We start from the raw sequence: 25000 nt of genomic DNA on the forward strand, positions 1-25000 counted from the left end.
GTGCCTTCCGTGCAAATGAAATTTAAAAAAATCTGATTGACATACAAGCAATAAAGAAAATTTGTATCTTCTTCTTTAACTTACCCTGTAAATGTGGCAAACCAAATAAATTCTTAATAGTTTTAATTTGTAAAAATAAAAATATTGCCGAGACCCGGGATTATTCAGAGCTCATGCGAACTCTCCGGATTTGAACCAGGGACCTTCAGATCTTCAGTCTGACGCTCTCCCAACTGAGCTATCTCGGCAATTGTACAAGGTCAAATCATATCTAATACTTCATTAATTTTATTTACCTCCCTCACTGATTACATACACCGTGTTTCCTTGAACAAGCACCATGTACCCTTGTATCAAACTTCTCTTTGTAGCATTCAAACAACTTGCCGGTAACGGTATGTTTTATATATTCATTATTACTTGAAATACGTACAAGTATTGGGCACTTTGTTGAAATTATGGCGACTGATCGAATATGTCGAAACTAGGCTAGCTAACGAACGCGAGAAATAAACACCTCAGATATACTTTACTGACCAACGGAAAAGGCGCGCGAAGACGGAACTGTCACGTTGTAACCAAGAATTCGCGCCAAAACCTGACGGCTGCAACAGGTGCGCCACGCACGTAACTTCTTTCAAGAACCGTTCACGATACCAGGTTCCTTGTCAAGCTATTAAACAACAACTGATTGCTAAGGTAGAGATTTTTTATCCCTTAAACTTGGAACGTGTGTTCTACAAAGATCGTCAAACTTGAAGGAATGAAGGCAACAATTAAAGGCAAGTCAATTAATATCAAATAAGAGTATTCATGATACGGTTACTGAATGTACCGCCATTAGCATTAGCCTTGAGATAGCAAGTAGTACAATTTTAAATATGTTAAAAGATGACACCGTCACTCTCTCGATTCGATGAAAATCCTGTTAGGGATAAAAAATCAAACTGACATTTTCAAGATAATTTAAAATGTCTTAAAATTCGAAGTTTGCCAAGTCTCGTCGACATAACAGGTTTGTTTAATTTGCATCTCTGACTCGCTTGTGGCGACAAAATGCTTTCAGGAAAAATGTCAGCATTTTTAGGCTACTAACTCAGTGAGGTTAAACATTCGAGAGAGCAAGGAGAAAAGTAATATATTATTACAGAAACTCAAATGGAGGTGGCAGGAAATTGGACTAAATGGTGTTTGAACATCGAAGTCAATGGTAAAGAGTTCAAAGAATGACAAATGCAGCGTTGCCGAGAAGCCGGATGAGAACAATGTTGCATGGTTCTGAATGAAAATCTTTGAATACTCTCTTCTAATGTTTGACAGTCATTAGTCCTTTAATCAGGTTGAAGTAGTGGTGTTTCCTTGCTTGTCTTATGCGCAATGTCACCAAATTACAAAGAGACCGATAAATTTGCCAGTTAAAAGAATTAAATTATGATGATGATGATGATGATGATGATGATGATGATGATAATAATAATAATAGTTTTTAAAAAAATATAAAATTTTAAATATATAAAAAAAATTATTAAAATATTCCAAGTAAAATGTTATTTACAGATTAAAAGTAGTTATTAAAACTTATTTACAATTCTTTTCGCTAAAAAAGACTATTTTAATATATTTTAATAATAATAATAATAATGATAAAAACGAATCATAACAAGGAAAGCTGATGACCAATAAACGAATTGAATAAAATTATTAGAAAAATATGAAAAAACATTAGCGAGACCCGGGATTATTCAGAGCTCATGCGAGCTCTCTGGATTTGAACCAGGGACCTTCAGATCTACCTGCTCAGATAACGACGTAAAATTATGAAGATCACAGTAAACGTCAGTAGACAGAAAGAGAATGCTTCTAACGGATTCACATGGAAGAAGATAAACTGCATGCTGACTGTCCTTAAAAATGGAGGCTGAAGTGCACTGAGACGTTAAAAAAAATTAAATTGTGGTCGGAGCGAGAAGGTAGACAAAATGCTAAAAAGGCAGATCGGCAAATATGAACAAAGTTTGATGACATTCGGGTATCCCTTTCAAACGCATTCCTGCCCGTTTTCTTCTTAAATATATAACGGGAACGGTCTCCTTTATATATTGTGTTGAAGAAGCTAAGTCTATGTTTGGTAGCCTGTACTTAATTATCTAAGTAATATTTAACCTGACATACCCAACATGTTTAATAACCATTTCATCAGTGTCAGAGAAAACTACACCTGTACTGGTCGACTGCCAAGTTTTAGTTTGAATGAAGGAACGGTTATCAATTGATCGTCAAACGACATGACACGGAAAATGGACGACCCGTTCCCCCGTTTATGCATACGTTAATCGACAGTAAAGGGGGGGTTCATAGTTAGCTTAACATTAATGGGATACGGGACTGATGCAGAATACCCCTCCCTCCACCCTTCAGTCAGTCTCTTTCGACTTCTCTTAAATTTTCTGTAAAGCGGGAATACTGTACGCGGAACGCGTACAGTAAAAGACGTGATGTCGTGTTCTTGGAACGCGTGACAGATCAAGAGAACGCGCAAACTCATTAATCCCTTGACTGGCGGCCTCGCTTTGGAAAAGAAGCTTCGTCGGTCAGAAATAGCCAAGGTCGAGTTCTCTTGGCATTTCTTTGTCTGATAGGTAAATATTTATTCCATTCAATTTGGAATCTTGCTTAGTTACAATGGTGGCTTTTTAAATTATTTTTGTCTTACAAATTTCGACCGTTTCTTGTTCGTTCAAAAGTGAACACCACCTGGTAAGCATTTAACCCTCTAAGTCCAAATATCAACATGTGTGTTCACCTTACTGGTCTCCATATATTTCTTGTGATACGTGTTGGGAGAATTTGTTTAAAGATCAAGACATTTTCGTCATTGGTGATCATTTCCTTATTCTCATGCCTATTTTTTGTCTATAAAGCAATGAAATAAGGAGAAAATGGATGTTGGTCACTATGGTTAAACGTTCAAAGGAAAGAAGTGCTCAATAGTTATCATTTGAATGTACACGCTTCAAGGGTTTCATCCACAACCTAAGGAAGTTACGACAGGAATTTCAATGTCAATCAAGGTTCGACCGCCTAACGAGTAAAAGAAGTATTATAGAATTTCGAAATTCTGGGGTTTTATAATCCGTAAAGTGCGACCATGCATTTCGCCTTGTCGTAGTGCTGTTTAGTTTTCGGCATTTTGTGCGTGCGGTGAGTAGTCAGTTGCGAGCTTTCACTCAAAGGACGCAGGTTTTACGCTATCAGCGTAAAAGGGAATCGTCTAAATTGACAGCCTGATCTAGTCCAGAACTGGACTATGAGTTTTCGGTCTTGTCAGTATTCCAAAAAAAAATTAGTGTTTCAGGGGTTATTTTCAAAAACAAAAATATAGTTAAAAGAACACAGTGGAATGACTTTCTCATGTCACATGTGGCTTTTATACAAACAAACCAACCAACTTGTTGGGTGGTAATTTATAGAATATAACCGCAGGTTGAAAAGGGCCGTTTTCCCTTGAAGAAAACAGCATCTGCTATAACTATAAAAACCCAGCGGATCACAAAAAAATAGAACTTTTTATATTTGGAAAGATATCAACTCTTGACCTTTCTCACCCAACCCAACTTCGCGTGTGTACTGTCATGATAGCTAGTATTCTTTATTTAATTAATAGTCCGGCTACGCCCATTGTTCTAGTCGTACAAACAACTAAGCGATTCAAAGATTTTCGAAACCGAAAACTTCTTGGAAATAAAATAACTAGTTTTTGGAGAAAAGTGATATAACAAAGCTTTCTGGATGGTTTTTAATTGTGCTATTTATGACGACTGACATCATTAAATGCGTTCAACTGAAAGAAATGTTGCGTGCATTGTCGAAAGTGAAGGTTTGTTTTGGCAAAGGAACTACCCATTGAAAGAATTTGGAAAGCGCAGTTTCCTGCGAAGCTGCTCTTATAGTTTAAGTCAACACGGGATTTTACTTGTCATATACGCACAAAAGGTTAATAAATGCCATAATCCTGGTTGTGTATGTCACCCAGGGAACACGAGATTTATTCACCAACACATGCTTTTCTGACAAGAAGTTCGTGAAGTTCGTATGTGCTCAACCCAGTTCGAGAAATTCTTTTTTCTCGACTTAAAACAACGAACACATGTTCAATTGATTTTTCTTTCAAACAAAATCCAAACAACCGCAACTCGGATGAGTTTCATTTCTACTATGTGTACAGAACTTTATTGTTATTCGACTGTACACGTTAAAAAGGTTTTAAATTCAGTTTCGAGGCTTTTTCAAAGGTAACCGTACGTGGGAATATTGAAGTCCGACCCATATGTTAGAATTGCTTTATTAACTTCCAAAGAATGGCGGCAAGCAACCACTTTTATATCCCTCAGGTAAACAAAGACGCAATTACGTTAGTAAACTTCTCTCTATTCCTCATGTAAATCTTCGTTCCAGCTGCAAGGAAAGAAGCTTGATCGACGTCGCACCCTACAAATTCCCACTGATCTCTCGATGTTCTTTTTAAAAGCTGAAAGAAAAGTTTTCCCTTTGTGTTCAATGTTTAACTGATCTGGCATCATTCTACCATTTCACCCGCTTTGCATATTCAAAAGATACATGCCGACTTTTTACAGTCGTAAGTTACTTCACGATTTGTGTGTTTTATTAGATCAGGAAATGCTAAACTGGATATTTACAAATTAGCAACATGGAAAACTTTATACAGTTTGTAGGCAGTACACTCGTGTTACAAGAGTTCCATTTGAAGGAGAAAAGCACTTTATGTATTTAAAAATAAATTACAATTTAGCCTCCCTCACAAAGTTACTCTTTCTTCTTTTTTTTACCGCGATAAGGAAATATACTTTTTGCGACGTGTATCATTATTATTTACATTTTCAAGATGAAAGGCAAGGCCCGACAACAAAGATAAAGAAAAGAGTTCTTTATAATTTTCTTCTTTTAAATGGAAGATTACTGATTAGCTCGGCTGATAATTCCTTATCTCTACCAAAATGAAACTTTGCTTTTCCCAATTTCCCAACTTCTTGTTTTAACTTCCGTCATATTAGCACCATAATTTCTTAAATTTCACCAGTATCCATTTCGGCCGAATTATCCTCAACAGATGACTTTTCGCTAATCAAATGAAATGAAGCTACTTCTTTCTCTTCGCTTTAACTTTTCCTTAACTTTTATTCAATTGTACTGTTCATGGGTTCATTCGTGGTCCAGCTTGTCTCTTCCTTTCGTCCCTGTTTCTTTGTCGTTTTTTACCTCCACTCTGTCCGTTTTCTCTGCTTTCTTTCCCGTGCTCGAGCTGTCGGGCTTATCAGCTTTAGCTACGGCTTTCTTTTTCCATTTCATTCGCCTGTTCTGGAACCAGGTTTTCACTTGCGCTTCGTTCAACCCCAGAATATGCGACAGTTTGGCGCGATTTGTTGAGTCTAGATACCTCTGTTCCGAGAACGTTTTCTCCAAGACTCGCAGCTGTAAGTCCGTGAAGACCGTGCGCGATTTTCGGCATCTTTTCCCGCTTGGAGTTCGCAGAGTTGGCTTCACACGAAAATAAACGGGAAGTGGGTGGTGGATCGTAATATCTGAGTTGGAGGGAGGGTCTGAAAAAGAGAACGAAAGGTTGAGTTTCTTTCAAAAAGAAGAAATCACTGTTGGTTTTGTCAAAATGCCGTAAAAGCAACCGAACGCCTAGAAACGCACTTCAAAGGTTTCTTAAATAGTAAGGTTTAGATTTGGAACTCAATTTACATTGTGTTCTATCACCTTGGTATCTGAAGGCCTAAATGTTTTTTGAAAGAACAAACTATTGCTCCTTTTGTGGAGACGGATCAAAGCAAACGAAAACTATAAACGCCTTTAAAAGCTTATTTAAATAGTTGAAATACAATTTTAATTGTGTTTAATTTATCAAATTTTATTAATGTGGTGTTCCAGGCGTTGTAACAAAAAAAATTGCCTTTCAGAAAGCAAATTTCAAGCATTAGAAGGATCGGTAGGAAACAGCGGTGCGAATTCAGTGTTCCAGTTTCGTATGAGGTGTTTGTAAGTCCGTTCAATACTAATGTTATCGTTAATAGGAAGTGAGAGAGATTAACCTTAAAAGCTTAAGCTGATGACTGACGAGCTTTATTAATTCCTCCTCGGTTCTTAGAACGGAAGCAAAAATTGTGAGTTCCCTTCTGAGCTCAACGAACTTTGAAATTTGCTAAAACCATGTCAGTTCGCCATTTCATATCACAATGCGAGCCAAAACTGGTGATGACAGGAGCTCACATGCACAAAATAAAGGTATTAAGGGGTTTACAAGACGGCTTGGGATAATCAACGCATTTTAATAGACAATTAATTCCTAGTTTTACTGCGGGCCCCCCATCTCTCGTGACAAGATCGAAATTTAACGAGCTCTCGATAAACCGCAAATAAACTGAAGTCTGATCGCAAACGACTCTTAAGTCGTTACGGAGTTAGCACTTGAAAACTGAATAGTGATAAACTGTCTGTCAAAGCGAAGTGCATAGAAAATGTTAGCGTTTAAAGTTGTAGAAGTGGAGTTGAACTTACCGGCAACACTTAATTTTCCTGAGGAAGAAGGAAGGAGGGTTCTTGGGTCGGTGCCGTAGCTGAAAGGGAGTTGTGGAGCAACGTTCGAGTTGAACGACTCTGGCTGCGTGAACGCACTGTTTTGTTTAGTCATAAAACAAGGCTGTGAAGGGTTGCAAATTCTACTCTCGTCGAGGAAGTGAGAGCTGTAATGTGGAGGAGGAGGAAGCAACAGATTATTCTGCATACACTGAGGATTCTGGTAGAAGAGGAACGAATCTTGGTACCTATACATCACGGCTGTCTAACTGTCTTTGATGTGGTGTCGAAGCAGACGTGAGCTTACTGAAAATGAAGGTAGCAGCTATCATTGGCAAATGAATATCTTTATTGTCAAGGGTCTTAGGACATGCCATAAAAAGAACCTTTGTGTTGATTGACAGGTTGAAAAGGATCTCGTTCAAATAAAACGCCGTTTTGACATTTATTAAAGGCATTTACGAGCTACCAGCCTCATGCCATATGTAATAATGAAACGGATCCAAAGTTTTCTTTTCTTTGACACTTTAAAAGTGCCGCGAGGTTTAAGGTCAGGTGATAAAGGTTTTTATTATACTACTTTACATTACCACCCAAATTAATTGTGGTCATTATTCAATTAGTGTTTAAAATAAACTCGGAAAGAGTGTCAATTAGAAGCCATTATCATAAGATAATCGAAGGTAGAATTCAATTAGTATATACAACAATGGAATCACGAGGGAAAACATTTCTCCGAAGGCGTAAGTTAGTCCCTTGTTTGATAATAAAGACAAGAAACCGAAAGAACTAGAAAAATATATTTTACACGTTGGGTAAACACCGGTCGACAATTTCAAGACTTTTCAACGACCACAACGACCAAGAGACTTCATTGGGATGAATCGTCTTTTTAAAAGTTTATAGTTTAGGAACTGAAATCACTCAGCAAAGTACAGGATGTTACATAGCTTTTGTAAAGAGGTGTGGTTGTGTAACGCTTTGCGTGAAAACTTTTTGGAGGTAAATTAGTTTTGCCGTTTAGATTTACTTTGCACAGATGTTTTGTGTGGTTAGAGCGCGTGCAATTTCAAACAAGACATACACGCCAAGTTTAAATATTCATGAGATTTTACAGCTGAGAAGGTAAACGCTAAAAGGTTCTTTATCGAAGGTGTTCAAGCTTTTGTCAAATTTACTGATAACTGATCAGTGTTGAGTTTCCTTTATCGGTTTTTACACGTGGCAACATTACGCTTCAGTAAATCTTTGTATCTTTGGTACTTTCTTGGTCAAAGTTTGGATGAAAGCAGTTAAGCCACTGATTTGATTAAAAGTATTTGTTTTTCGTACCTGTTTTTAATGACAAAAACTCTTTGAGGCTGGACTTTTAAGGCAGCAAATTAATCGCCAATTTTCTTGTAAGTGACTCTAAACCTTACATCCGTAATCCATCTCGTCACAAAAAAAGATGTTATCTGTATACTTTTTCAGAGTTCACTGATTTGTCGAATTTGTGCTGTGTCAGGGAAGTAATCACGTATTTCGGTTGCCCAAATTAAAGAACTATGACTCAGTTTTATTAAGAAATATATATTAATAAACTTCACTTCAATCTTTGCATCCGTTTTATCTTCCGGCATGACTAAATCGCACGCAAAAGATAAGAAGTCTTAAAACTTACTTTAGTTGTCGTGAAGTGTTGACTGAAATGCTTTAGAAACCTGCAAACGTGACTTTTTTTTAAAGTGTTGGGATTTAAGTCAGTTTATTTGGCACATCGATCAAAGAAACAATGAAAACAGTACAAATGAGATTTTCTACACCTGAGAGTGAAAGAAAACAAGCCTAAAAACTCGAGTTATCTATGCCACGGCCGAACAATTTGGCTTCTGGAATAAGAATTTCAGTTTTTTTCTCTCTCTATCTCTCATTTTTGTTTTATCGTTAAGATTGTGTTTGAAACAGTTTCCATGCCCTCTTAATCTGCTTAGCAGCGAAGTTAGTAGTGCAACGAAAACTTTCCAGAAATAGAACTTACTTGATCAATGCTTTTCCTTTTATTCGTTTTTTTTGTAACCTTGGCCGTTTTCACACTTGATTCCTCATTTTGTATGTTCACGTTTTTTCTAACCACACATCAGATAAATGGGCGGAAGGTGAAGAAAGAGACGAGCGAAGTCATCTATCGATTACAAAGATTTCACAAAGGAAGTTTACACAGAAGTTATCAGTTGTTGGGGAAAATTCCCATGACACAGATGACAGCAGATCGCGCTTTGACCACCTACAAAACGGCCGAATACTTTTCATTTTTTTAATCATCACTTAATGCCAGATTTGCCATGTACGTTCTTAAATATTTACCTCGAAGGACCAACTCAGAGCTCAAAGAAAACAGCGTATCTGTTACTCAGAAAACAGTCAACAACGACGCACTAATTCCTCTTTTGTTGTAAGAAGCCTGTGAACGTTCTTGCGGGATTAAAGTGATCTTTTGTGTTGGAAACCTCCTGTAAACTGCGTTGTAGCACCTCCTACTCTTTTAATTAATGGAATGTAAAACAATGTAGGTACCAGTTGCTGTAATAAATAAGAACCTGCGGTCAACAAAGCGGCGTGGTTGCACACATGCGACGGCGGTTTAATAGTGAACAGTTCAGTTATGGTAAAAACAAAAGTGAGAACATTTTCAGTGTTAAAACACTGAAAATGATGGGTACCACTCAATTATTCTTAGGCAACCGATGGATCAAGATGACTCGCAGCACAAAATACTCCTGTTCTTTCTTTGTGTCAAAGCTGTTTTGCCACTTGGTTCAAAGTTAGCCGTTCCGTTGTTTATCGACTATTCTTGGTTCAATCCGCGAACAAATTTCTTAAGAACGAGTAGTTGAGCACTATTTTTCTGTTCTGCTGAATATTTTTTTTTCCTGTATTTTCATTTTCTTTGCCCTAAGAATTGTACTTTGTATTTCCTAAATTTCGGCGTTTTTTATTAGTAAATCGCAAGTTGTTTTTAAATATGAAACATTTGACCTGCGTCCAAGAAAGCAAGGTCTCACAACTAGACTTTGCCCAGACTAAACTCCTTTGAACTAAGTAAATGTATCGCCTTTCATTGAAGAGTCTGGAAGTGTACCATTTTTCAGGACCCTGTGAAATAGAAATTGTTATGAGGTATATTGTGAGCTTTAAAGTCGGTGTTCTTTTTTAGAAAAGCCTTATGTTCTTTTCGACTTTGTTTCTTATAAGACTTAGTTTGCTTTATTATCTTTTCTGTGACCCATATTTGATCTGGCTCCTTACTAAACTATTATATAAATTGCCTTCATATCCACTTCCCAGATTACACCGTACACGTGTAGCCTATGCCATAAGCGAGAGTAATATAACTGTACAAAATACTTCTTGGACTGATTCATCTGCCTAAGAGGAATTGAGATCGGACATATATAGCAAGCCGCGAAAGACGCAACATGTCAACTACTGACCCCATCTCACCCACCCCACCCACGAATGAACGAAAACAGGTCAAACCACAACACCAGAGACAACATCTCGTAATAGAGAGATTTAGAATCGCGTTTACAGTAAACGGCAAACGCAAGATTCGCGTTTATGTTTTCTTGTTAAAATAAGCACATAGATGAGGATAGTGCAAAATAATTCTGGATTTTACTGAGAGCGAAAAACTAGTAGGATAAACATGGTGACGTGGTCATTCCTGCCGTTTCCCGTTTGCCGTTTGGCGTAAACGTAATTCTGAATCTGTCTTTCGAACTGTGATCTCGATTATTGAACGCTTTCTTCAGTAATTAATTTGTGAGATGGTACACTGAAAGACGACTGAGCCTAAGGCTGAAAGCCATCGCCCAATTATCTCCTTGCAGCAGCTATAGTCCGATTAATTTCCTGGTAAGGGGATAATGTTTTCCCGCAAATATGAAATGCGTCACGATATGTTTTTGTACTTCAACGTATAAACATTACTGTGTTATTTCATAAACGTCTATTGTTTCACTGAATCCAGGCGGAACCTAAGAAGGTGACGCGGATCTCAAGGAGATCACGAGGTGGAAATGAAATCGACTTCTAAAAATATTTTAGTACTTTGCAGCTAATGTTCTCGACATTTTAGTTTGGATAACCTCTTAAGGCGTAAATTTGTCCGCCTTTTTCAGTGAAGTCATTTCAGATTCTGGTCTTAAGAAAACAGGAAGTCACGGCCCCCTTTATTTGCAACATGACATGCCTTTTCAAATTGAATTCACTTCCTCAGCCAAACGTTTAGTACGTGCTGTGGTGTTTGTTGAATCCACATAACGTTTAGTCAGTCGATGGAATCCTTTGTTGTTACTATTCAAATGAAAGCTCTCCAGTAGTCCTGTATACCTGGGCTACTTGTTTCTTAATATTTATAAATGATCAAAAGTGTATTTTTGTTGAGTTTTGATTTTAGAGACTGACGTCTGAAAGTGAAAGCGGAAAATAGGCAAACGGCACTTAAGAGGGAAGGTGTTCTGTGCGGTTTGTTTGTATACACTCTTTACGTTACGATAGGAAATCAGAGCTAAGGAAGATTAATAAAAAAAACCGAACTTTTAGTGTTCATGACTTCCAAGTTTAAAAAAAGAATATGACACCAAAAGAGGGAATGCATTCTGACCGTTCTTTGCAGTTTGTTTCTGTATCCTCGTTATAAGAGGAAATGCACAGCAAAGGAAAATTAATAAAGAATGAATAATTTTTAACATTCATGACTTCCCACACGGGAAGCATAACGGTATAAAAGAGAAGCAGTCGGTCAAGCTTACACGAAAGCCGATTACAACACCTTGCATAATAAGTTAGCGAAGAGTTTCGTTTCTCTTGTTACAAATGACGCGCTTAAATTAAGCTGCTAAACTTTCAACAATGAAAACTACGGCCAAAGTCGTAAAGTGTTACACAAACAAAATGAGATAAGACAGTTGAACAAGTTAATGAACTGAGTGGAAATCAGCTGAGTTACGTTGGGAGATAGATGGACAGGAATATATTGTGGCCGACTTACCGACCTACCTTCGTTGTGGCCGCACAAAGAATCGAATTAAACGGTTAAAACAGTTATTACATTCCCATTCAACAACGCACAGCCCTGCCGAATGTAAAATCTTGTACTGCTGCTAGTTGACACAGGACACCTGATATATGGACCCCAAAAAGGGTATAGGGGACTTCCCTGCGAAAGTGACAAGAGTGTTTTTATAGATTTTAAAAGGAGTCCCTAAAAGGTTAGTACTCGTTTGTTGAAGGAGTGGTTTGAATTGAAATCTACCCTAAGAAGACGTTACCTTTCCCTTTGAAAATGCCCGTCTCCGACCCTTAAAAGTTCAGAACAATTTATAAAGCAGTGGTCTATTCATATTTTAACACCTTAAGAAGTACTACTCAATAATAGGTTTGGCAAGTAGCCCAAACACCAGGGAACTACATTAGTATATCCCGTCCCAGAGGTATGGTTTTTGAACCGTTTAGTTCTGAAAATAGGTATCGATTTTAACGATTTTGGTTTGTAGTCCAAAAATGGGTATTTTTTAAGCCTGAAAAGGGGTATGAATTACAGATGCCTTGGACAAAAGAGGGCTACTGAAATCGACGTTTTGGGGCCTGAAATAGGGTCAGCGTTTGGAGGATCAGATGGCATCACCCAACAAAAATCTCCAAGAGTACAGTCCCGGCTTTATCAATTTTGTGTTGAGCCCAGGGGAGGGGATTTTAACGCCGTGAGCGGTAGAAATGTTCTATAAATGGTCATGGGCTTCTAAGATGGAATTTTGAGGTTTTAATTTGTTGAGCTGTGGAAAAGAAGTCCACGACTTACAATCAACTTATTTGACTCACTTGGATTGCTGGGCTGGGGACACGACGTTTTCAAAGAAGTCTAAGGTTGCCAAGTGATTTCCAGCTGGAAATTCCTCGGCCGATGAGCCTGCAGCTGGTGACTTGCCATCCAGTTATGACCCACTGAAGGCGAAGCTCGACCTTGCGAATTTCAAGCTGCTGACTAGCCTGAGCAGTGGCAGACGAAGATTTTACTCAATGGGGGCGTTCCTCGTCGCTGTTTCTCTTCTATGCAGCTGACGACCGATGTAAGCCGCTAATGAAGCTACCGTTTTCGGAATGTCTCCCAGGCTGGCTGTTTTCAAATTATCTTCATCTCGAGATCGTGTCTGTCGGGTGCTGAGGTCTATCGATAACAGGAGACGATGACAGCTTGGATTGAAGCAAGGGAAGGGACGAAAATATGCGAATAAAGTTCTGAACAAAAGATAAAAATTATCAAGAGCGAAACATAAGAAATCTACCGAAGTATGTTGCAAACACGATTTAACACGTCACGCTACCCAGCTCAACCGATATCAATAATAATCTACATTTCAGTCAACTTACAAGGGTTGACATATGTTAAAATTGAGTGTCACCTTCCAAAGCAGACTAACCGTAAAGCCGATGTTGCACGTCACACTGTGCTGCGACGATTTCTAACGCAACGCAGTTGTTGCGCGCAAAAGTTGATGTTCTTGTAACATGGGCGCACAGACGAGTTTCAGCTCCCAGTGAGGTGCAAGTTTTTGAATCAGTTTCTCGGCGTGCACAGCGGAAACATTGTGCTGAAAATCGTCCACACGCGCCTATTACACCGCCGGTAGACCTGCACCTTTCAAAAGTTCTATTTTCACTGGACCCTGATAACCTGCAGCTGCATTATTTTTTACGGCTGGGAACATTGTTCTTTTGTTCGTTATTTTCTTCTGTCAGCCAACCATGTAAGACGTTGCAAATGGTGCAGGTCTCCCCAACAATTCACACGCACCTACCGGGTTACCTTTTTTGATACAGGGGAATTCGTACATTCGCGTCAATGGGCCTAGTCTCTTGGGGGGAACTCACCTATTTTGATTTAGATGAGATCAACTTTGCCTGTGCAAGTCCCCTACTCTCCTTCAAAAACTCGGAGAATGGCCCCTGAGTATTTCGAGAGTTCATGAGACTTCAGCACTTCAACAGCATTAAAGCCATGATGACAAGTAGGCGGCTTTTCACAGGGTTTGTCCATGACTAGCACGAACGATCATGTGGATACAGCAATTGACTGAGAAATGATTATACAGACTAATGAGATCTCATTGAAAGACGTATTCAACTGAAAATTGGTTAAAAATCGGGCAAGATCGCTTAACGTTCAAAGGTATGGCGGAGTAAAATGAAAAATTTATCTAGCAAAATGGACTGAATCTTTGAAAAAGATTGGCCACTGAATGTTGTCTGCTGGAACAGTGTTGCACTTTGCAATTTCATTTAAATCATACGTGCATGTTAGATAATTCAAGGTATCAGTTTATCTAATATACAACAAACCTCATTAAAGAGTTTGTTGGCTGAGAATATTGCCTTTCGGTGCAAAGGAAATTTTGCATTACATCATTCGTTGCACTGCACTGTCTTGCATTGCGTTGTATTGTATTGCATTCATTTGGTTGCACTGATTTTCAGCATCCGAGCCTTGCATATGGCATACGTATATTGCTGTTGTATTTGCCTTATCTGCCTGCACGAAGCAGTTATTATGTTAAGCAATCAGAACACTTGTACCTTTCAAGAGCGCTAGAGCTCTATTTTCACTGGTTCCTGATAACTTGCAGCTGCATTGTTATTTTAAGGCTGGGAACATCGTTCTGTTGTTTGTTCTTTTGTTCTCTCGACCAATCATGTAAGACGTTGCAAACGGTGCAAGTCGCCCTTAAGCGATAGGTTGATTCGCCAAAGCAAATACAGCGTCCCAGCCAAAACACATAAAATCATTGATAATTTATAAAAGACAAACGAACTGATACAGAAACAGATCTCGATTTGGATAAACGTTTCCTCTAATTTAGTCCTCTCAAATTACTTGCGTCCCTGATCATTCAAATGTATTCGTGTCATAAGTAATATACAGAATTTCTTTTCATTCCTCGCCTTCAGCTCGAGTACATAAATCCGATACGACATGGCTACTTATTCTGTAGTGTGTTTTCTTACCCATGAACTGCGCAAGTTGGTGTGCCTGTGTCAGAATCAAACGAAACTATAACTGATCAGATGCATATCCGAAAAAAAAAAATCTCAGTTGCATGAGAAACTTCTGAACCTCAAGTCACTCGTGACTTGGCCTTTTACGTTTTAACCTTTTTTCACTTGCACCAGTTGCTTGATTATATTTCGAGTTCTTGTGATTTTCTCAGCAATTGTGTCATTTACGTTTGCTATGCGGATCACTTCGGCTTTTTAGTTTGCAACTGGTCTGAAGGTAGTCACACGAAAACTGTTCCGTCAGTTGATGTTTATCTTAATTTTCATTTTACTTCGATATGGTTAAAGCCTGATCCGGACCGACTGGAGGAGAATGGCTTCTGATAATGTTTAAAAACAAATAAAATATAAATAAATAAATAAATAAATAAATAAATAAATAAATAAATAGATATATAAATAAATAAGTAAATGATGCAGAAGGAGTAACCTTTCGTTAATTGATGGCCGTGGACTCTAACAGTCTTGCTTAAAAGGGCCTTATTTGTCTTTTTTGTGAACTAGCGATGTCAACGCTTTTGAATGAATGAGCGATATTTTAAGAGCACAGGAAGGAGGGTCATGGGATTATTTATGTCTAAACAGACTTCAGTATTACTCTTTTCAATCTTTTCACTCCAGACTGAAGAACCCCCTAAATTCAGTCAAATCCTGAACAGAATAAAACAATGGTATAAAACAAAAATTAAAAAATAAATAAATAAATAAAATAAATAAAAACACACAAACTAAAAAAGAACAAAACACTTAATTTTATACAATAAAGAATTGGAAAATCGTCAAATACTTGTGAATTGTTCGTGGCTAGTCTGACGCGGCGTTTCGTCTCGGCCAAGAGGCTCTTCAGAGACCTTTAGAATTTGTAGGCAAACTCGTTGAGCATCACGCTCAAAGTCCCGTTCGCAAATTCAAGATGTTAGCAGTCTGGCGGTTGGGAATCCTTCTGCGATAGAGGGCCAGACTGCTAACATCTTGAATTTGCGAACGGGACTTTGAGCGTGATGCTCAACGAGTTTGCCTACAAATTCTAAAGGTCTCTAAAGAGCCTCTTGGCCGAGACGAAACGCCGCGTCAGACTAGCCACGAACAATTCACAAGTAAAACACTGAATGTAAAAATAAACACACGCACCAAAGGAAAGTACCTGTCGAAGAACTTGAATTTCATTCGGAATGGTTACACTTACAAATTCTGTCACCCTGAAACATTTTATCCCTACTCAAATGTGTCACAGCCGCATAGGACACGAGTTATGGTTTTAAATGTAAAAGGAATCCAGAACTGACTTCCCCTCAGCCGATTTACCGTGGTGAAATGTTACATGGTCCTATCTTGTGCCCGCTGAAAAGAAATAGGGGAATATACCTGGGCAAAAACAGCCACTTCTTCAGTGAGACAGTCGCTCCCGACCTATAGATTTCCTCTAAAATTTAGACAACAGGCAACCTACAGTTAATAAGGACACTTTCTGACTCTGGTCCCAGCGGTGGCAGTAATAAAGGGATTTGACTGACTTCAGAGCAAAGAACACTATTGTGACATGAAAGTCAGAGTCCGCCATAAATTAAAGTGCCATAAGCGCCCATTTGCGTCTCCTCAATCTGATGATCTCAATTCTGATCATATTTTTAGGCCATTTTATTTCTGATTCATGTAGGTTAAGATCAATTTGTCTATGTACAAATAAAGAATCGTATTTAATGTTCGATTCATGACAGTCATGTTCAGCCAACTGAGCTCTTAATGTGTGTAATGGACTCGAATGTAGACAGGATCAATATGTTCAAAGCTTAAATGAAATTTTACTTGTCACAGAAGGTGGAAATTTGAAAAGAGACAACTTGTCTCTGTCATGTCAACCTTTATGCCGGAGAAGGTGGGAAGAAATTCATTTCATGTTGAGACTAAAATATGTCCTGGTCTTGTTTACATTTTGTTTAGGAAAGGGGTGGCAATTCCTTCGACGGTTTCAACTGTGCTCATAATCTACCTAATGGAAGATTTTAGTAATATATTTTCTATGTTGTTGTTAAATAACTTGAGTCAGAATTGGGTCGCTCAGTTTCCTCATACTAGGAGATCTCAATCTTGGCATCTTCGAGGCCAATTGATTTTTTATTCTCCCTTTGTTATCATGAAAGAAACGTGTCTTGTACATGTAATTCGTGAAAGCTTGCGATTACTGTCATTTTATGACAAATGGTCGTAATTGTTTTCCTGAAAGTAGAGTAGATGGCAATTAGTACGTTCTCTCGCCATTAGCACATCCCGCTGAATGTCAGTCACGACTCCGTGCAAAGAACATATTTCTAATGAGCAACTCCGAAATCTTGTATGATTAGAAATCAAACATTTCAGGAAAATCTATCAACCTTTTTGCTCTATGAAAAAAACATTAAGGAGCAAAAACGAACAAAAACGTCCAAGAAACAGAAAATTATACATGTGCGTGATTATTTACATCAATGTACATATAGTCTTTGAGAACCGGCATCAAAAATAACCTGTTTAAATTAGACAGAACAAAAGTTAAAAAGCTAAATAGAACTTAGGCTTTAGATAGCTTCCCTGATTTCCAGAGATACTTACTCTCGCAATGTCTTTTGTTACATTTATATTGAAACTTCAAGGCAAAACAAATTAAATTCCAATATTAACTTGCCGGGTAACCATAATAGAATTGAAATCGATATTATATTTCTGCCCGATTCTCCGGCTCTTCAGTTCGCTCCTTGTTCTGTCGTCATTCGAACGTTGCTTTTATCCCCAGGATCCATTCGGCGGCTTTCCGTGTCTTTTTCATTGGATTTTTCCTTCACTCCTGGCGCGCTTGCCTCCTCCGTTTTGCTCGTTGACGATGATTCTTGGCTATTAGGGGTCGATTCCTTCTTCCATTTCATCCTTCTGTTCTGGAACCACGTTTTTACTTGAGTCTCGTTCAAGCCCAACGTTTGCGCGAGCTTGGCGCGGTTGGACGTGTCTAAATATCTTTGCTCCGCGAACGTTTTTTCCAAAACTCGAAGTTGAAGGTCAGTGAAGACTGTGCGAGATTTACGGCATCTTCGTCCGCTCGGTGTCCGAAGGGTCGGCTTAACGCGAAAATACACTGGCAGTTGGCTTAAAATCTCAGGGCTGGGATCTGTGAAAAGTAAAAGCGGAGAATTGATTCAAGAGAAGGCAAGATGTCTAATGCTCACTAAACGGCTTGAAAATTGTTGACACAGGATTAAAAAAACTCCCAAGATTTCAAGAGCTAGCTCGTTACAGCAAAAAGCAAATAACCGATGATCGGTAATTGAAACCCTTGAAAGCTTTGTTCGAGTGTAAATCTTTGGCAGAACTGTTTCTGTGCTTACGTTCTCTCTGTACAAAGTCCTTGAGCAAGTGTATTTATCGGAGAAAACTACAAAGAATTGATCAATAACTAAGTTCGTTTGAATGACATTCTTGCTTTTACGTTGTAACACAGAAGGTACAAAGCGAGAGTTTCGTTTTGTAACCTTATATGCAGGACAGGTGAAATTTTGGCTTTGCATAATGTGTCACCAAGCGATAAACTCGCAAATGCCGCAATCTTTACCCCGCCAAAAGTACTATTTGTGTAATTCTTCGAGATCAATTTTTGAAAAAGGTAAGAAGAAAAAAATGTCATTCTTTTCAGCTCAAAACAAAAGCTACTGCCGTTTTCTCAAGCTTGTCTTTACTTTACACTTGAATTAGCCGGTTTATTTGGATACAACGTGGTCGAATTTTCTCTCGTTTTAGCAAACGTCCAGAACACCGGAATTATATCAATGACCTTTCCGCTAACATGCATTAGTTGAATGAAAAAAGACGTTTGCTTTAAGATCTCAGTGATTTGAATTGTGCAAGCTGCAGGCCTTAGAGAACACAACTGTTTTCAGAACAGCCTTGATGTATAACTCAACTAAAGTTGTTCACGTCGAAAGCATTAAATTTCGGTTTCAATATAAACTGTACAAGGTATAATGATCAGTGAATTCGAAGAAGATACGTTCTTTACAACTTCCCGGTTTGTTTCGATTTATGCAGCTCGTGTCTATAGATTTTCCGAGTTTGTGACTTTGTTATTATATAATTGCAACGAAAAATTGGGCATTTTCCTTTTTAATTGTCATTAATCTTTCTCTGTGTTCATTGCCGCGTCCATTAGATTATCTATGAGTGGTGGTTCAAAGGAGATGTTGTGTCTATAGTAAGTTGGTGGTTATTCCCAAATAACACGCGATAGTTTGCTTCATGTTTTTTTTGCCGCAATAATGGTCCAATTTGTCTTTCTTGATATGAGGTTTTGAGTTTGAAAAAATGTACAACCGTCTGGTGTACCCGAGGACAAGAATTTCTTTGTTCTGAACTAAAACGGCTTTGGAATCGCAACTGACAATCTACGCTGAGCTTGTTTCCGTTCGTAGCTGTCCCACTAACAACGCAATGATGTTCTACGATGTCTAAGAACATGGGTGAAAACCAGCCTATTCTACAGAATTAAACTAGAGCAAGGGAAGAGTTACAGTAAGCGAATTTGAAACAAGTCATTTCTTTAGACTTTTGTAGACAGGAAAGGCCAAAAATACACTCTGGGTGAAAAAAGGAGAACTTTCATAAAATTTTACAAACAATTTAAAAACCACAGACGCAGCTGACTAAGATGATGCAAACTTGTAGCAAACGATAACGAAATAGAAGAACAGAGCTACAATTGTTGGTGCAAGATTAAAAAAGACTCTCCGCTTCTGATAAACTTTAAGGCAAATGGGTTCGCAATGGAAATTTGGCGTGCAAAACAGCTGCAGGACTCAACAGGGAATCCTCAAGTAGCTAACCCACCTTGAAACATAGTAACATCTTCCCGCGGCCTTTGCGTGAGAATTGAGTGCATCCCAAATTTCAACGGGTTGGCATTTGGAACGGGCGATCTAGACTCCTGAAAGCTAGGCTGTTTTGGAACTAGGAAGGGCTGGCGAGGAACCAAAATATCATCGATCCGGAAGGATGAACGATTCTGAGTACGAGTGTTTCGCACTGGCGAATTTCCGTGACAATATGGGGTTTGCTGGTAAAGCAAGAAAGGGTCTTGGTAAAACATGATGATGCTGTTTGGTTCAAGTGAGAAGATTTGCTCCTTGCAGATGTGCAGATCGCTTGAAATGTCTTCGAAGCAGATGGCTGACTTATTTGTGCTCTTTGTTACGGCTGCTGAGCGCTGATGGCGTGATTGACAGTTCAAGGGCTCTCTTTGTTTGAATACGCATTCAAAGCTTATTAAGTTGATACCGAACGCTCTGGTAGCAGTCGCCAAGTGGAAAATCTGCCAGCAAACGTCTCAGAAATGATACAATTGGGTGAACAACTGAAGATGGGTTAATTCGCCATGATTTATCCCTCCCTGTGCAGTTAAATTAACGGTGATCATTACACAATTAATTTATATCATTACTCGAAAAGGTGTCAATTAGTAATCATTATCTTAAGATAATCGAAGGTGGAATTCAATTAACTATTAAAACACAAAACACAGAAAAGTCAAGATAAGTCATTTCCTTTGTCGGCAAATATACTCTCCGCCTAACAAAGATAAAAGGGAAATTGACAAATGGTTTTAGCAGTCCGGATAAATAACAGAAAACCATTAGTCATTGTTACACGCCATTAAATATGTACAGCTAATTTGGCTTCTCGGTACAGAATACAATGGCGCGAAAGGGCTCGCCCACTGTTTTCGCCCATTTTGGACTCGAGACAAAAGTTATCGCTGTGATAATTTAATGAGGAGCGCTATTCAGTTGTGATTTCAAGTTTGACACAAACAAATTTATTTTGTTACTCAACACAATGAAAGCCATTTGTAAGTAAAATAAGTCGGCGGTTGCTTATTTCATATTTATGCTTTGTGGATAGACTCATTCACATATCAAATGGACGCCGCTTCGGAGTATTCGGCATCAAGGGAACATTAAGTAATTGTCAGGCAATTGGCACTTGTACGGTCTACGGTCATTTTCCGCCTCAGTTTTTCAAGATCTGAGTATTACAATGTCTTTTTGTCATGGATCTCTTAAAGCAGCTCGTTTTTCTCCGTCAAATCGCAGTCCGTTCTTTCAGACTCCAATCGAGATTATCAATCTTGGTTGGCCGAATCGGAAAACTCATTAATTGCCGTTCTGTAAATCGCTTTAAGTTATTTCAGCTCATCATTTCAGAGATAAAACCACAACTATGAAACAAATCCGGTCCATTAAAAGGAATCTACATCTCAGCATATAAAGTTCATTTTTTTCCAGTTGTACCCAGATGAGGTTTCAAGCCATATGTGCTTGCCAGAAAGAACATGGGCGATAAATTTTCTAAAAAAACCGACGAGACTGCGTTTCGTTATCGCGTGAAGAGTATCAACTTGTACGCGAACCACGCAGCGATAGATGGCTCTCCATAAAAGCACCGTTTTCATCTCGCACGCATTTGCGGATTCTTTGGAATGGTAATTTGGAATAATTGGCGCAAATTGATTTCTGAGGCCTTGCTAACGTGGCAGCTGGCCTTGGGTCGGATCTTATTTCACTCCACTAAAAAGCAAGTCACACTGAGAGTAACAAAGAGAGACAAATGGATTTGCTAGTTTAAGTGGTGCGAGAAGTTTTGTTTGTTCATTAATTTCTTCAATATTAATATCATCCCTGTATCATGTGCGTTCCCTCGCATTTGCGCGCAAAAAAAAAATCAATGACATTTACTCCCAAATACCACGGATACCAACCTTACAGTTTATATTTTTCTTAGAGCAAAGACCACCCAACATGCCCAAGAAACTCCCTCTCACGTGGGGGAAGACGTGTTTACTTGGAAGTCCGTATTTTGGTTGCGAAGGATTATATCTTTTGTTTGCGGCACAATCAACATGAATAAACGGACACAACTAGATCCGGTGCCTTCAAAGCCCTTATCTTTCCAAATAATACCATTAATAAAACAATTCAATGGATTTTCTCTCTTAGTTCTTGATCTGCTTTGTAATGATCGCAAGTTTGGCTTTGTTCGATCCTTTCTGAGCTCATAACGCTGCTAAATAGGTTAATATATTAATGGTTTCAAAATAGCTTAAGCAAGCAAGACATTATTTTACACAACAAGTCAACGTCTGTTAGCCCATAAGACGCTTATTTCATGGATAGACTAACTGATAAGAATCCGAAACATTTGCGGTAGAAAACGAGGGAAGCCGCATTAAACGAAACACTAGAAATCATTATTCGTTCTCGCTTAATTCGTTTTCCATTTACACTGGGTTAATTTCCATAAAGTGGCTGCCCGGAAGAGCACGTCCCATTTCAGCAAACAAATTTACGCCCTCGCGCCCACCACAAAACGACTAATGTATCCTTTATCCACTCCATTCATCTCGAGAAGAAAGTGTTTACTCAGAAAGCAGCAAAGAGTGGCGCAGCGCCAAATGAACTTGGAAAAAATTTTGGCAATTTGGCACACTTCAAATGCTTGACCAAAAAGTAAATGAACTGAGTTTTGCTTGCTTAGTTGAATTCTTGGAGCCTAAACTCGACCTCGAATTTACTTTCAATCAACTTTCCTAGGCGGCAAACGGTTAAGTCAGATTCATATGTAAATACCATTTAGGAATTTTGCCATTTCCTGAAGAGAATCTTAAGCTTTTATGGACACGTGGAGTCAATTACTAAATAAGGTTCATTAATCTAAGCAAACTGCGATTAGCGAACACCTCTCCAAAGGGTTATGTCATTGATAGGATAAAAGCTATTTGTCGCGGCGTTCATTATGTTACTTCGAAGAGCAGAGCAAATTCTTAAAAGCCAAAACGTTGGCCGTTTTTCTTGCATTTGAGACTAAAAGAATAGGGTGAACACCATTAACTGGTTAATAACTTTCTCATTATATGTTTTCTTTCCTTGTTATGTCCTTGATTGCACAAAATCCAAATTAATTTAGATCAATTATTCTGAGTTTCACAGTCAATTAGGGGCTTTTTGCGTTTGAGTGCACGGAAAAAACCTCTCGAATTGCAACCTAAAGAAAGCAGCTTTATTTGCTATCAAAATCGGGTTTTTCTAGAAATCAAAGATTCTGTCGTTTTTAAACATACTTGTGAACGATTTTACTTAAGGCGCAGTTCCAAATGATCAATGTCAGTACTGAAGGATTTATAAACAAGCGCTAAAGAAATAATAAAGTTAAGTTCTTAAAAGTCATTATATGGACACATAGTACAATTGATATCGCACGCAGTAACGACAGTCGAAGTAGTGCCAGCTTGACTTTTTTATCATATTTATTGGACACATCAAAATAGGTACAAGAACAAAATAGAAATACAGAAATAGATATACAAGGAACAAAGTGACTGGTCCAAAGGGTATTGCGCAAAACGGGACAACGAGACCCATGCGAGGGGCAACCCCTTGAACATCATTAAAACATGTAAAAAGATACATTAAGAAACCTTTAGTTACCGGCGCACGGTGGCAAGGGCAGTCTCTTGCAAAAGACCAAGTACAATTGGCCCTCTCGTTAGTATGGACACTTTTTCTCAGGCCCCAACGGTGTCCGTAACGACGCAAACCTCGAAAGGAAATTACCCAGTTCCTTCGCCCTTACGATTTAAGACTGAACTGAAGAGGGACTGGGACGAGTAAGCCCCCATCTTCATGTTTCACTCACCTTGTAAATGTGACAAAGCAGATAATTTCAGAATAGTTTTGTAAAACTAAAAATTTTGCCGAGACCCGGGATTATTCAGAACTCATACGAACTCTCCGGATTTGAACCAGGGACCTTCAGATCTTCAGTCTGACGCTCTCCCAAATGAGCTATCTCGGCAACAGGTGTTATTATTTGGACAAAATTGTTAAGTCATGATTTTCCCTCCACCTAAAATTGTTAAAAGTATTAAAATACTTCACCATCATTGATTACAAAGACCGTTTTCAACTTCAATTAACCGGCCTAAATATTGAAAATTATTTTTTTGTAAAAAAAAACTATTGCTATGGCCAGAAAAGGACTCAACTTTACTGATTTAGCAAACAAGATGGTAGCCTCTCTCGCAGACGCTCTTTTCTCTCGTCAAGCAAACTTTAGGAAAGATCGTGTGACGAGCCAAAAGAGCGAGGGAGGCTATCATTTTGTTTGCTCAATCAGTAATGTTGAGTCGTTTTCTGGACACAGAACTAGCATCAGCTCGAATAATCGTGCCCTTTGGGGAGGGACGCGTCAAGCCGCTTTCTCTTTCACCGTGAAAAGACGTGAAAGAATCCTGTAATTTTGTTCGATAAAGCATGGGAGGGAGTTACCAAAGCTGTAGTCTGGTTTCAAGGGGATCATGGCTATCCTCGAGATCCTTAGTTGTGGAACGGCTAAAATACATTCTGTAAATTACCATGAAGCAGCCGAAACATCTGACGTTCGGCGCAACAACAACAACAACAACAATAATAATAATAATAATAATAATAATAATAATAATAATAATAATAATAATAATAGTAATAATAATAATAATAATGTTTAATATTTCTAACGTGCAAATTAACATGTCTAAATATGATCAACTGCGCCGTACAATGGTGATAAAAAATCGTTATACAAAAAATTATTGAAATGAGTAAAACTAACAAGAAAATATTAAAAACAGGACCTATTTATGAAACTACGAACTAATATGACTCGACTTAATTTAAATATCGATTAAGAGTGTGTAAAATAACATTAAACCACTAAGTTACAAGAATGAATAAAAACTTTACAATTATAGGCTCCCCTTAGAAGAAATGTCTTAAGAAGACTTTCTCTAAAAGTTCTCACCGCGAATGCTTACAGCTAGCTTGTTCAGCTGCTAAAAAGTCGCGATCACCAAGTGTCTCTCTAGTGATTGCGTTGCATGGTGGCCGAAGAAGAAGTTCATTTTCGCAAAGTTCACTTCAGGACCGCAAACAACTCCAGCCAGTGTCCAAGAAGATATGAAGGTCCCTTATTTCAAATCCGGGTATTTACTTTTTACATGAGCTCAGAATAATCCCCGACCTCAGCAAAAGTTTTTTTACAAAAAATAATTTTCAAAATTTAGGCCGGTTAATTGAAGTTGAAAACGGTCTTTGTAATCAATAAGTGGGATAGATGGTGAAGTATTTTAATACTTTTAATAATTTTAGGTGCAGGGAAAACCATAGCTTAACGATTTGTCCAAATAATAACACCTGTTGCCGAGATAGCTCAGTTGGGAGAGCGTCAGACTGAAGATCTGAAGGTCCCTGGTTCA

The 25000-nt window shown here is 38.4% G+C and overlaps 2 protein-coding genes, 1 long non-coding RNA gene and 2 other non-coding genes across 11 annotated transcripts in view; 1 reads left to right on the forward strand and 4 right to left on the reverse strand.

The window, feature by feature from the left end:
- LOC146476560 (uncharacterized) overlaps nt 1–25000 on the reverse strand; it is a 116667-nt gene that overhangs the window by 26390 nt on the left and 65277 nt on the right. The gene's annotated exons all lie outside the window — the stretch shown is intronic.
- Trnaf-gaa (transfer RNA phenylalanine (anticodon GAA)) lies at nt 174–249 on the reverse strand. Its single transcript has one exon. It is a non-coding gene; the product is annotated as a tRNA-Phe (tRNA).
- Nucleotides 4642–13480, reverse strand: LOC146476565 (brain-specific homeobox protein homolog). 6 transcript variants are annotated; one of them, XM_085114434.1, is made up of 3 exons: nt 12463–13480; nt 6580–6903; nt 4642–5618 (listed from the first exon to the last, which is right to left on the reverse strand). In XM_085114434.1, exons 2-3 carry the CDS (start codon nt 6851–6853, stop codon nt 5221–5223), a joined length of 672 nt encoding a protein of 223 aa, XP_084970560.1. In that variant the 5' UTR covers nt 6854–6903; nt 12463–13480; the 3' UTR covers nt 4642–5220. The 6 variants fall into 6 exon arrangements, with proteins under 6 accessions (XP_084970560.1, XP_084970565.1, XP_084970564.1 ...); XM_085114439.1 differs by lacking the exon at nt 12463–13480 and adding an exon at nt 11913–11990; XM_085114438.1 differs by lacking the exon at nt 12463–13480 and adding an exon at nt 11641–11802.
- Nucleotides 15962–21511, reverse strand: LOC146476566 (homeobox protein ceh-30-like). The gene is made up of 2 exons (XM_085114440.1): nt 19543–21511; nt 15962–17833 (listed from the first exon to the last, which is right to left on the reverse strand). Exons 1-2 carry the CDS (start codon nt 19799–19801, stop codon nt 17415–17417), a joined length of 678 nt encoding a protein of 225 aa, XP_084970566.1. The 5' UTR covers nt 19802–21511; the 3' UTR covers nt 15962–17414.
- Nucleotides 24949–25000, forward strand: part of Trnaf-gaa (transfer RNA phenylalanine (anticodon GAA)) — a 67-nt gene continuing 15 nt past the window's right edge. Inside the window, exon 1 of the tRNA in view lies at nt 24949–25000. This exon is cut by the window's right edge and continues 15 nt beyond it. This is a non-coding gene — a tRNA (tRNA-Phe).

The sequence above is a fragment of the Pavona decussata genome, unplaced genomic scaffold, assembly GCF_977016875.1.
Source record: "Pavona decussata unplaced genomic scaffold, jaPavDecu1.1 SCAFFOLD_76, whole genome shotgun sequence".
Classification (NCBI taxonomy): domain Eukaryota; kingdom Metazoa; phylum Cnidaria; class Anthozoa; order Scleractinia; family Agariciidae; genus Pavona; species Pavona decussata.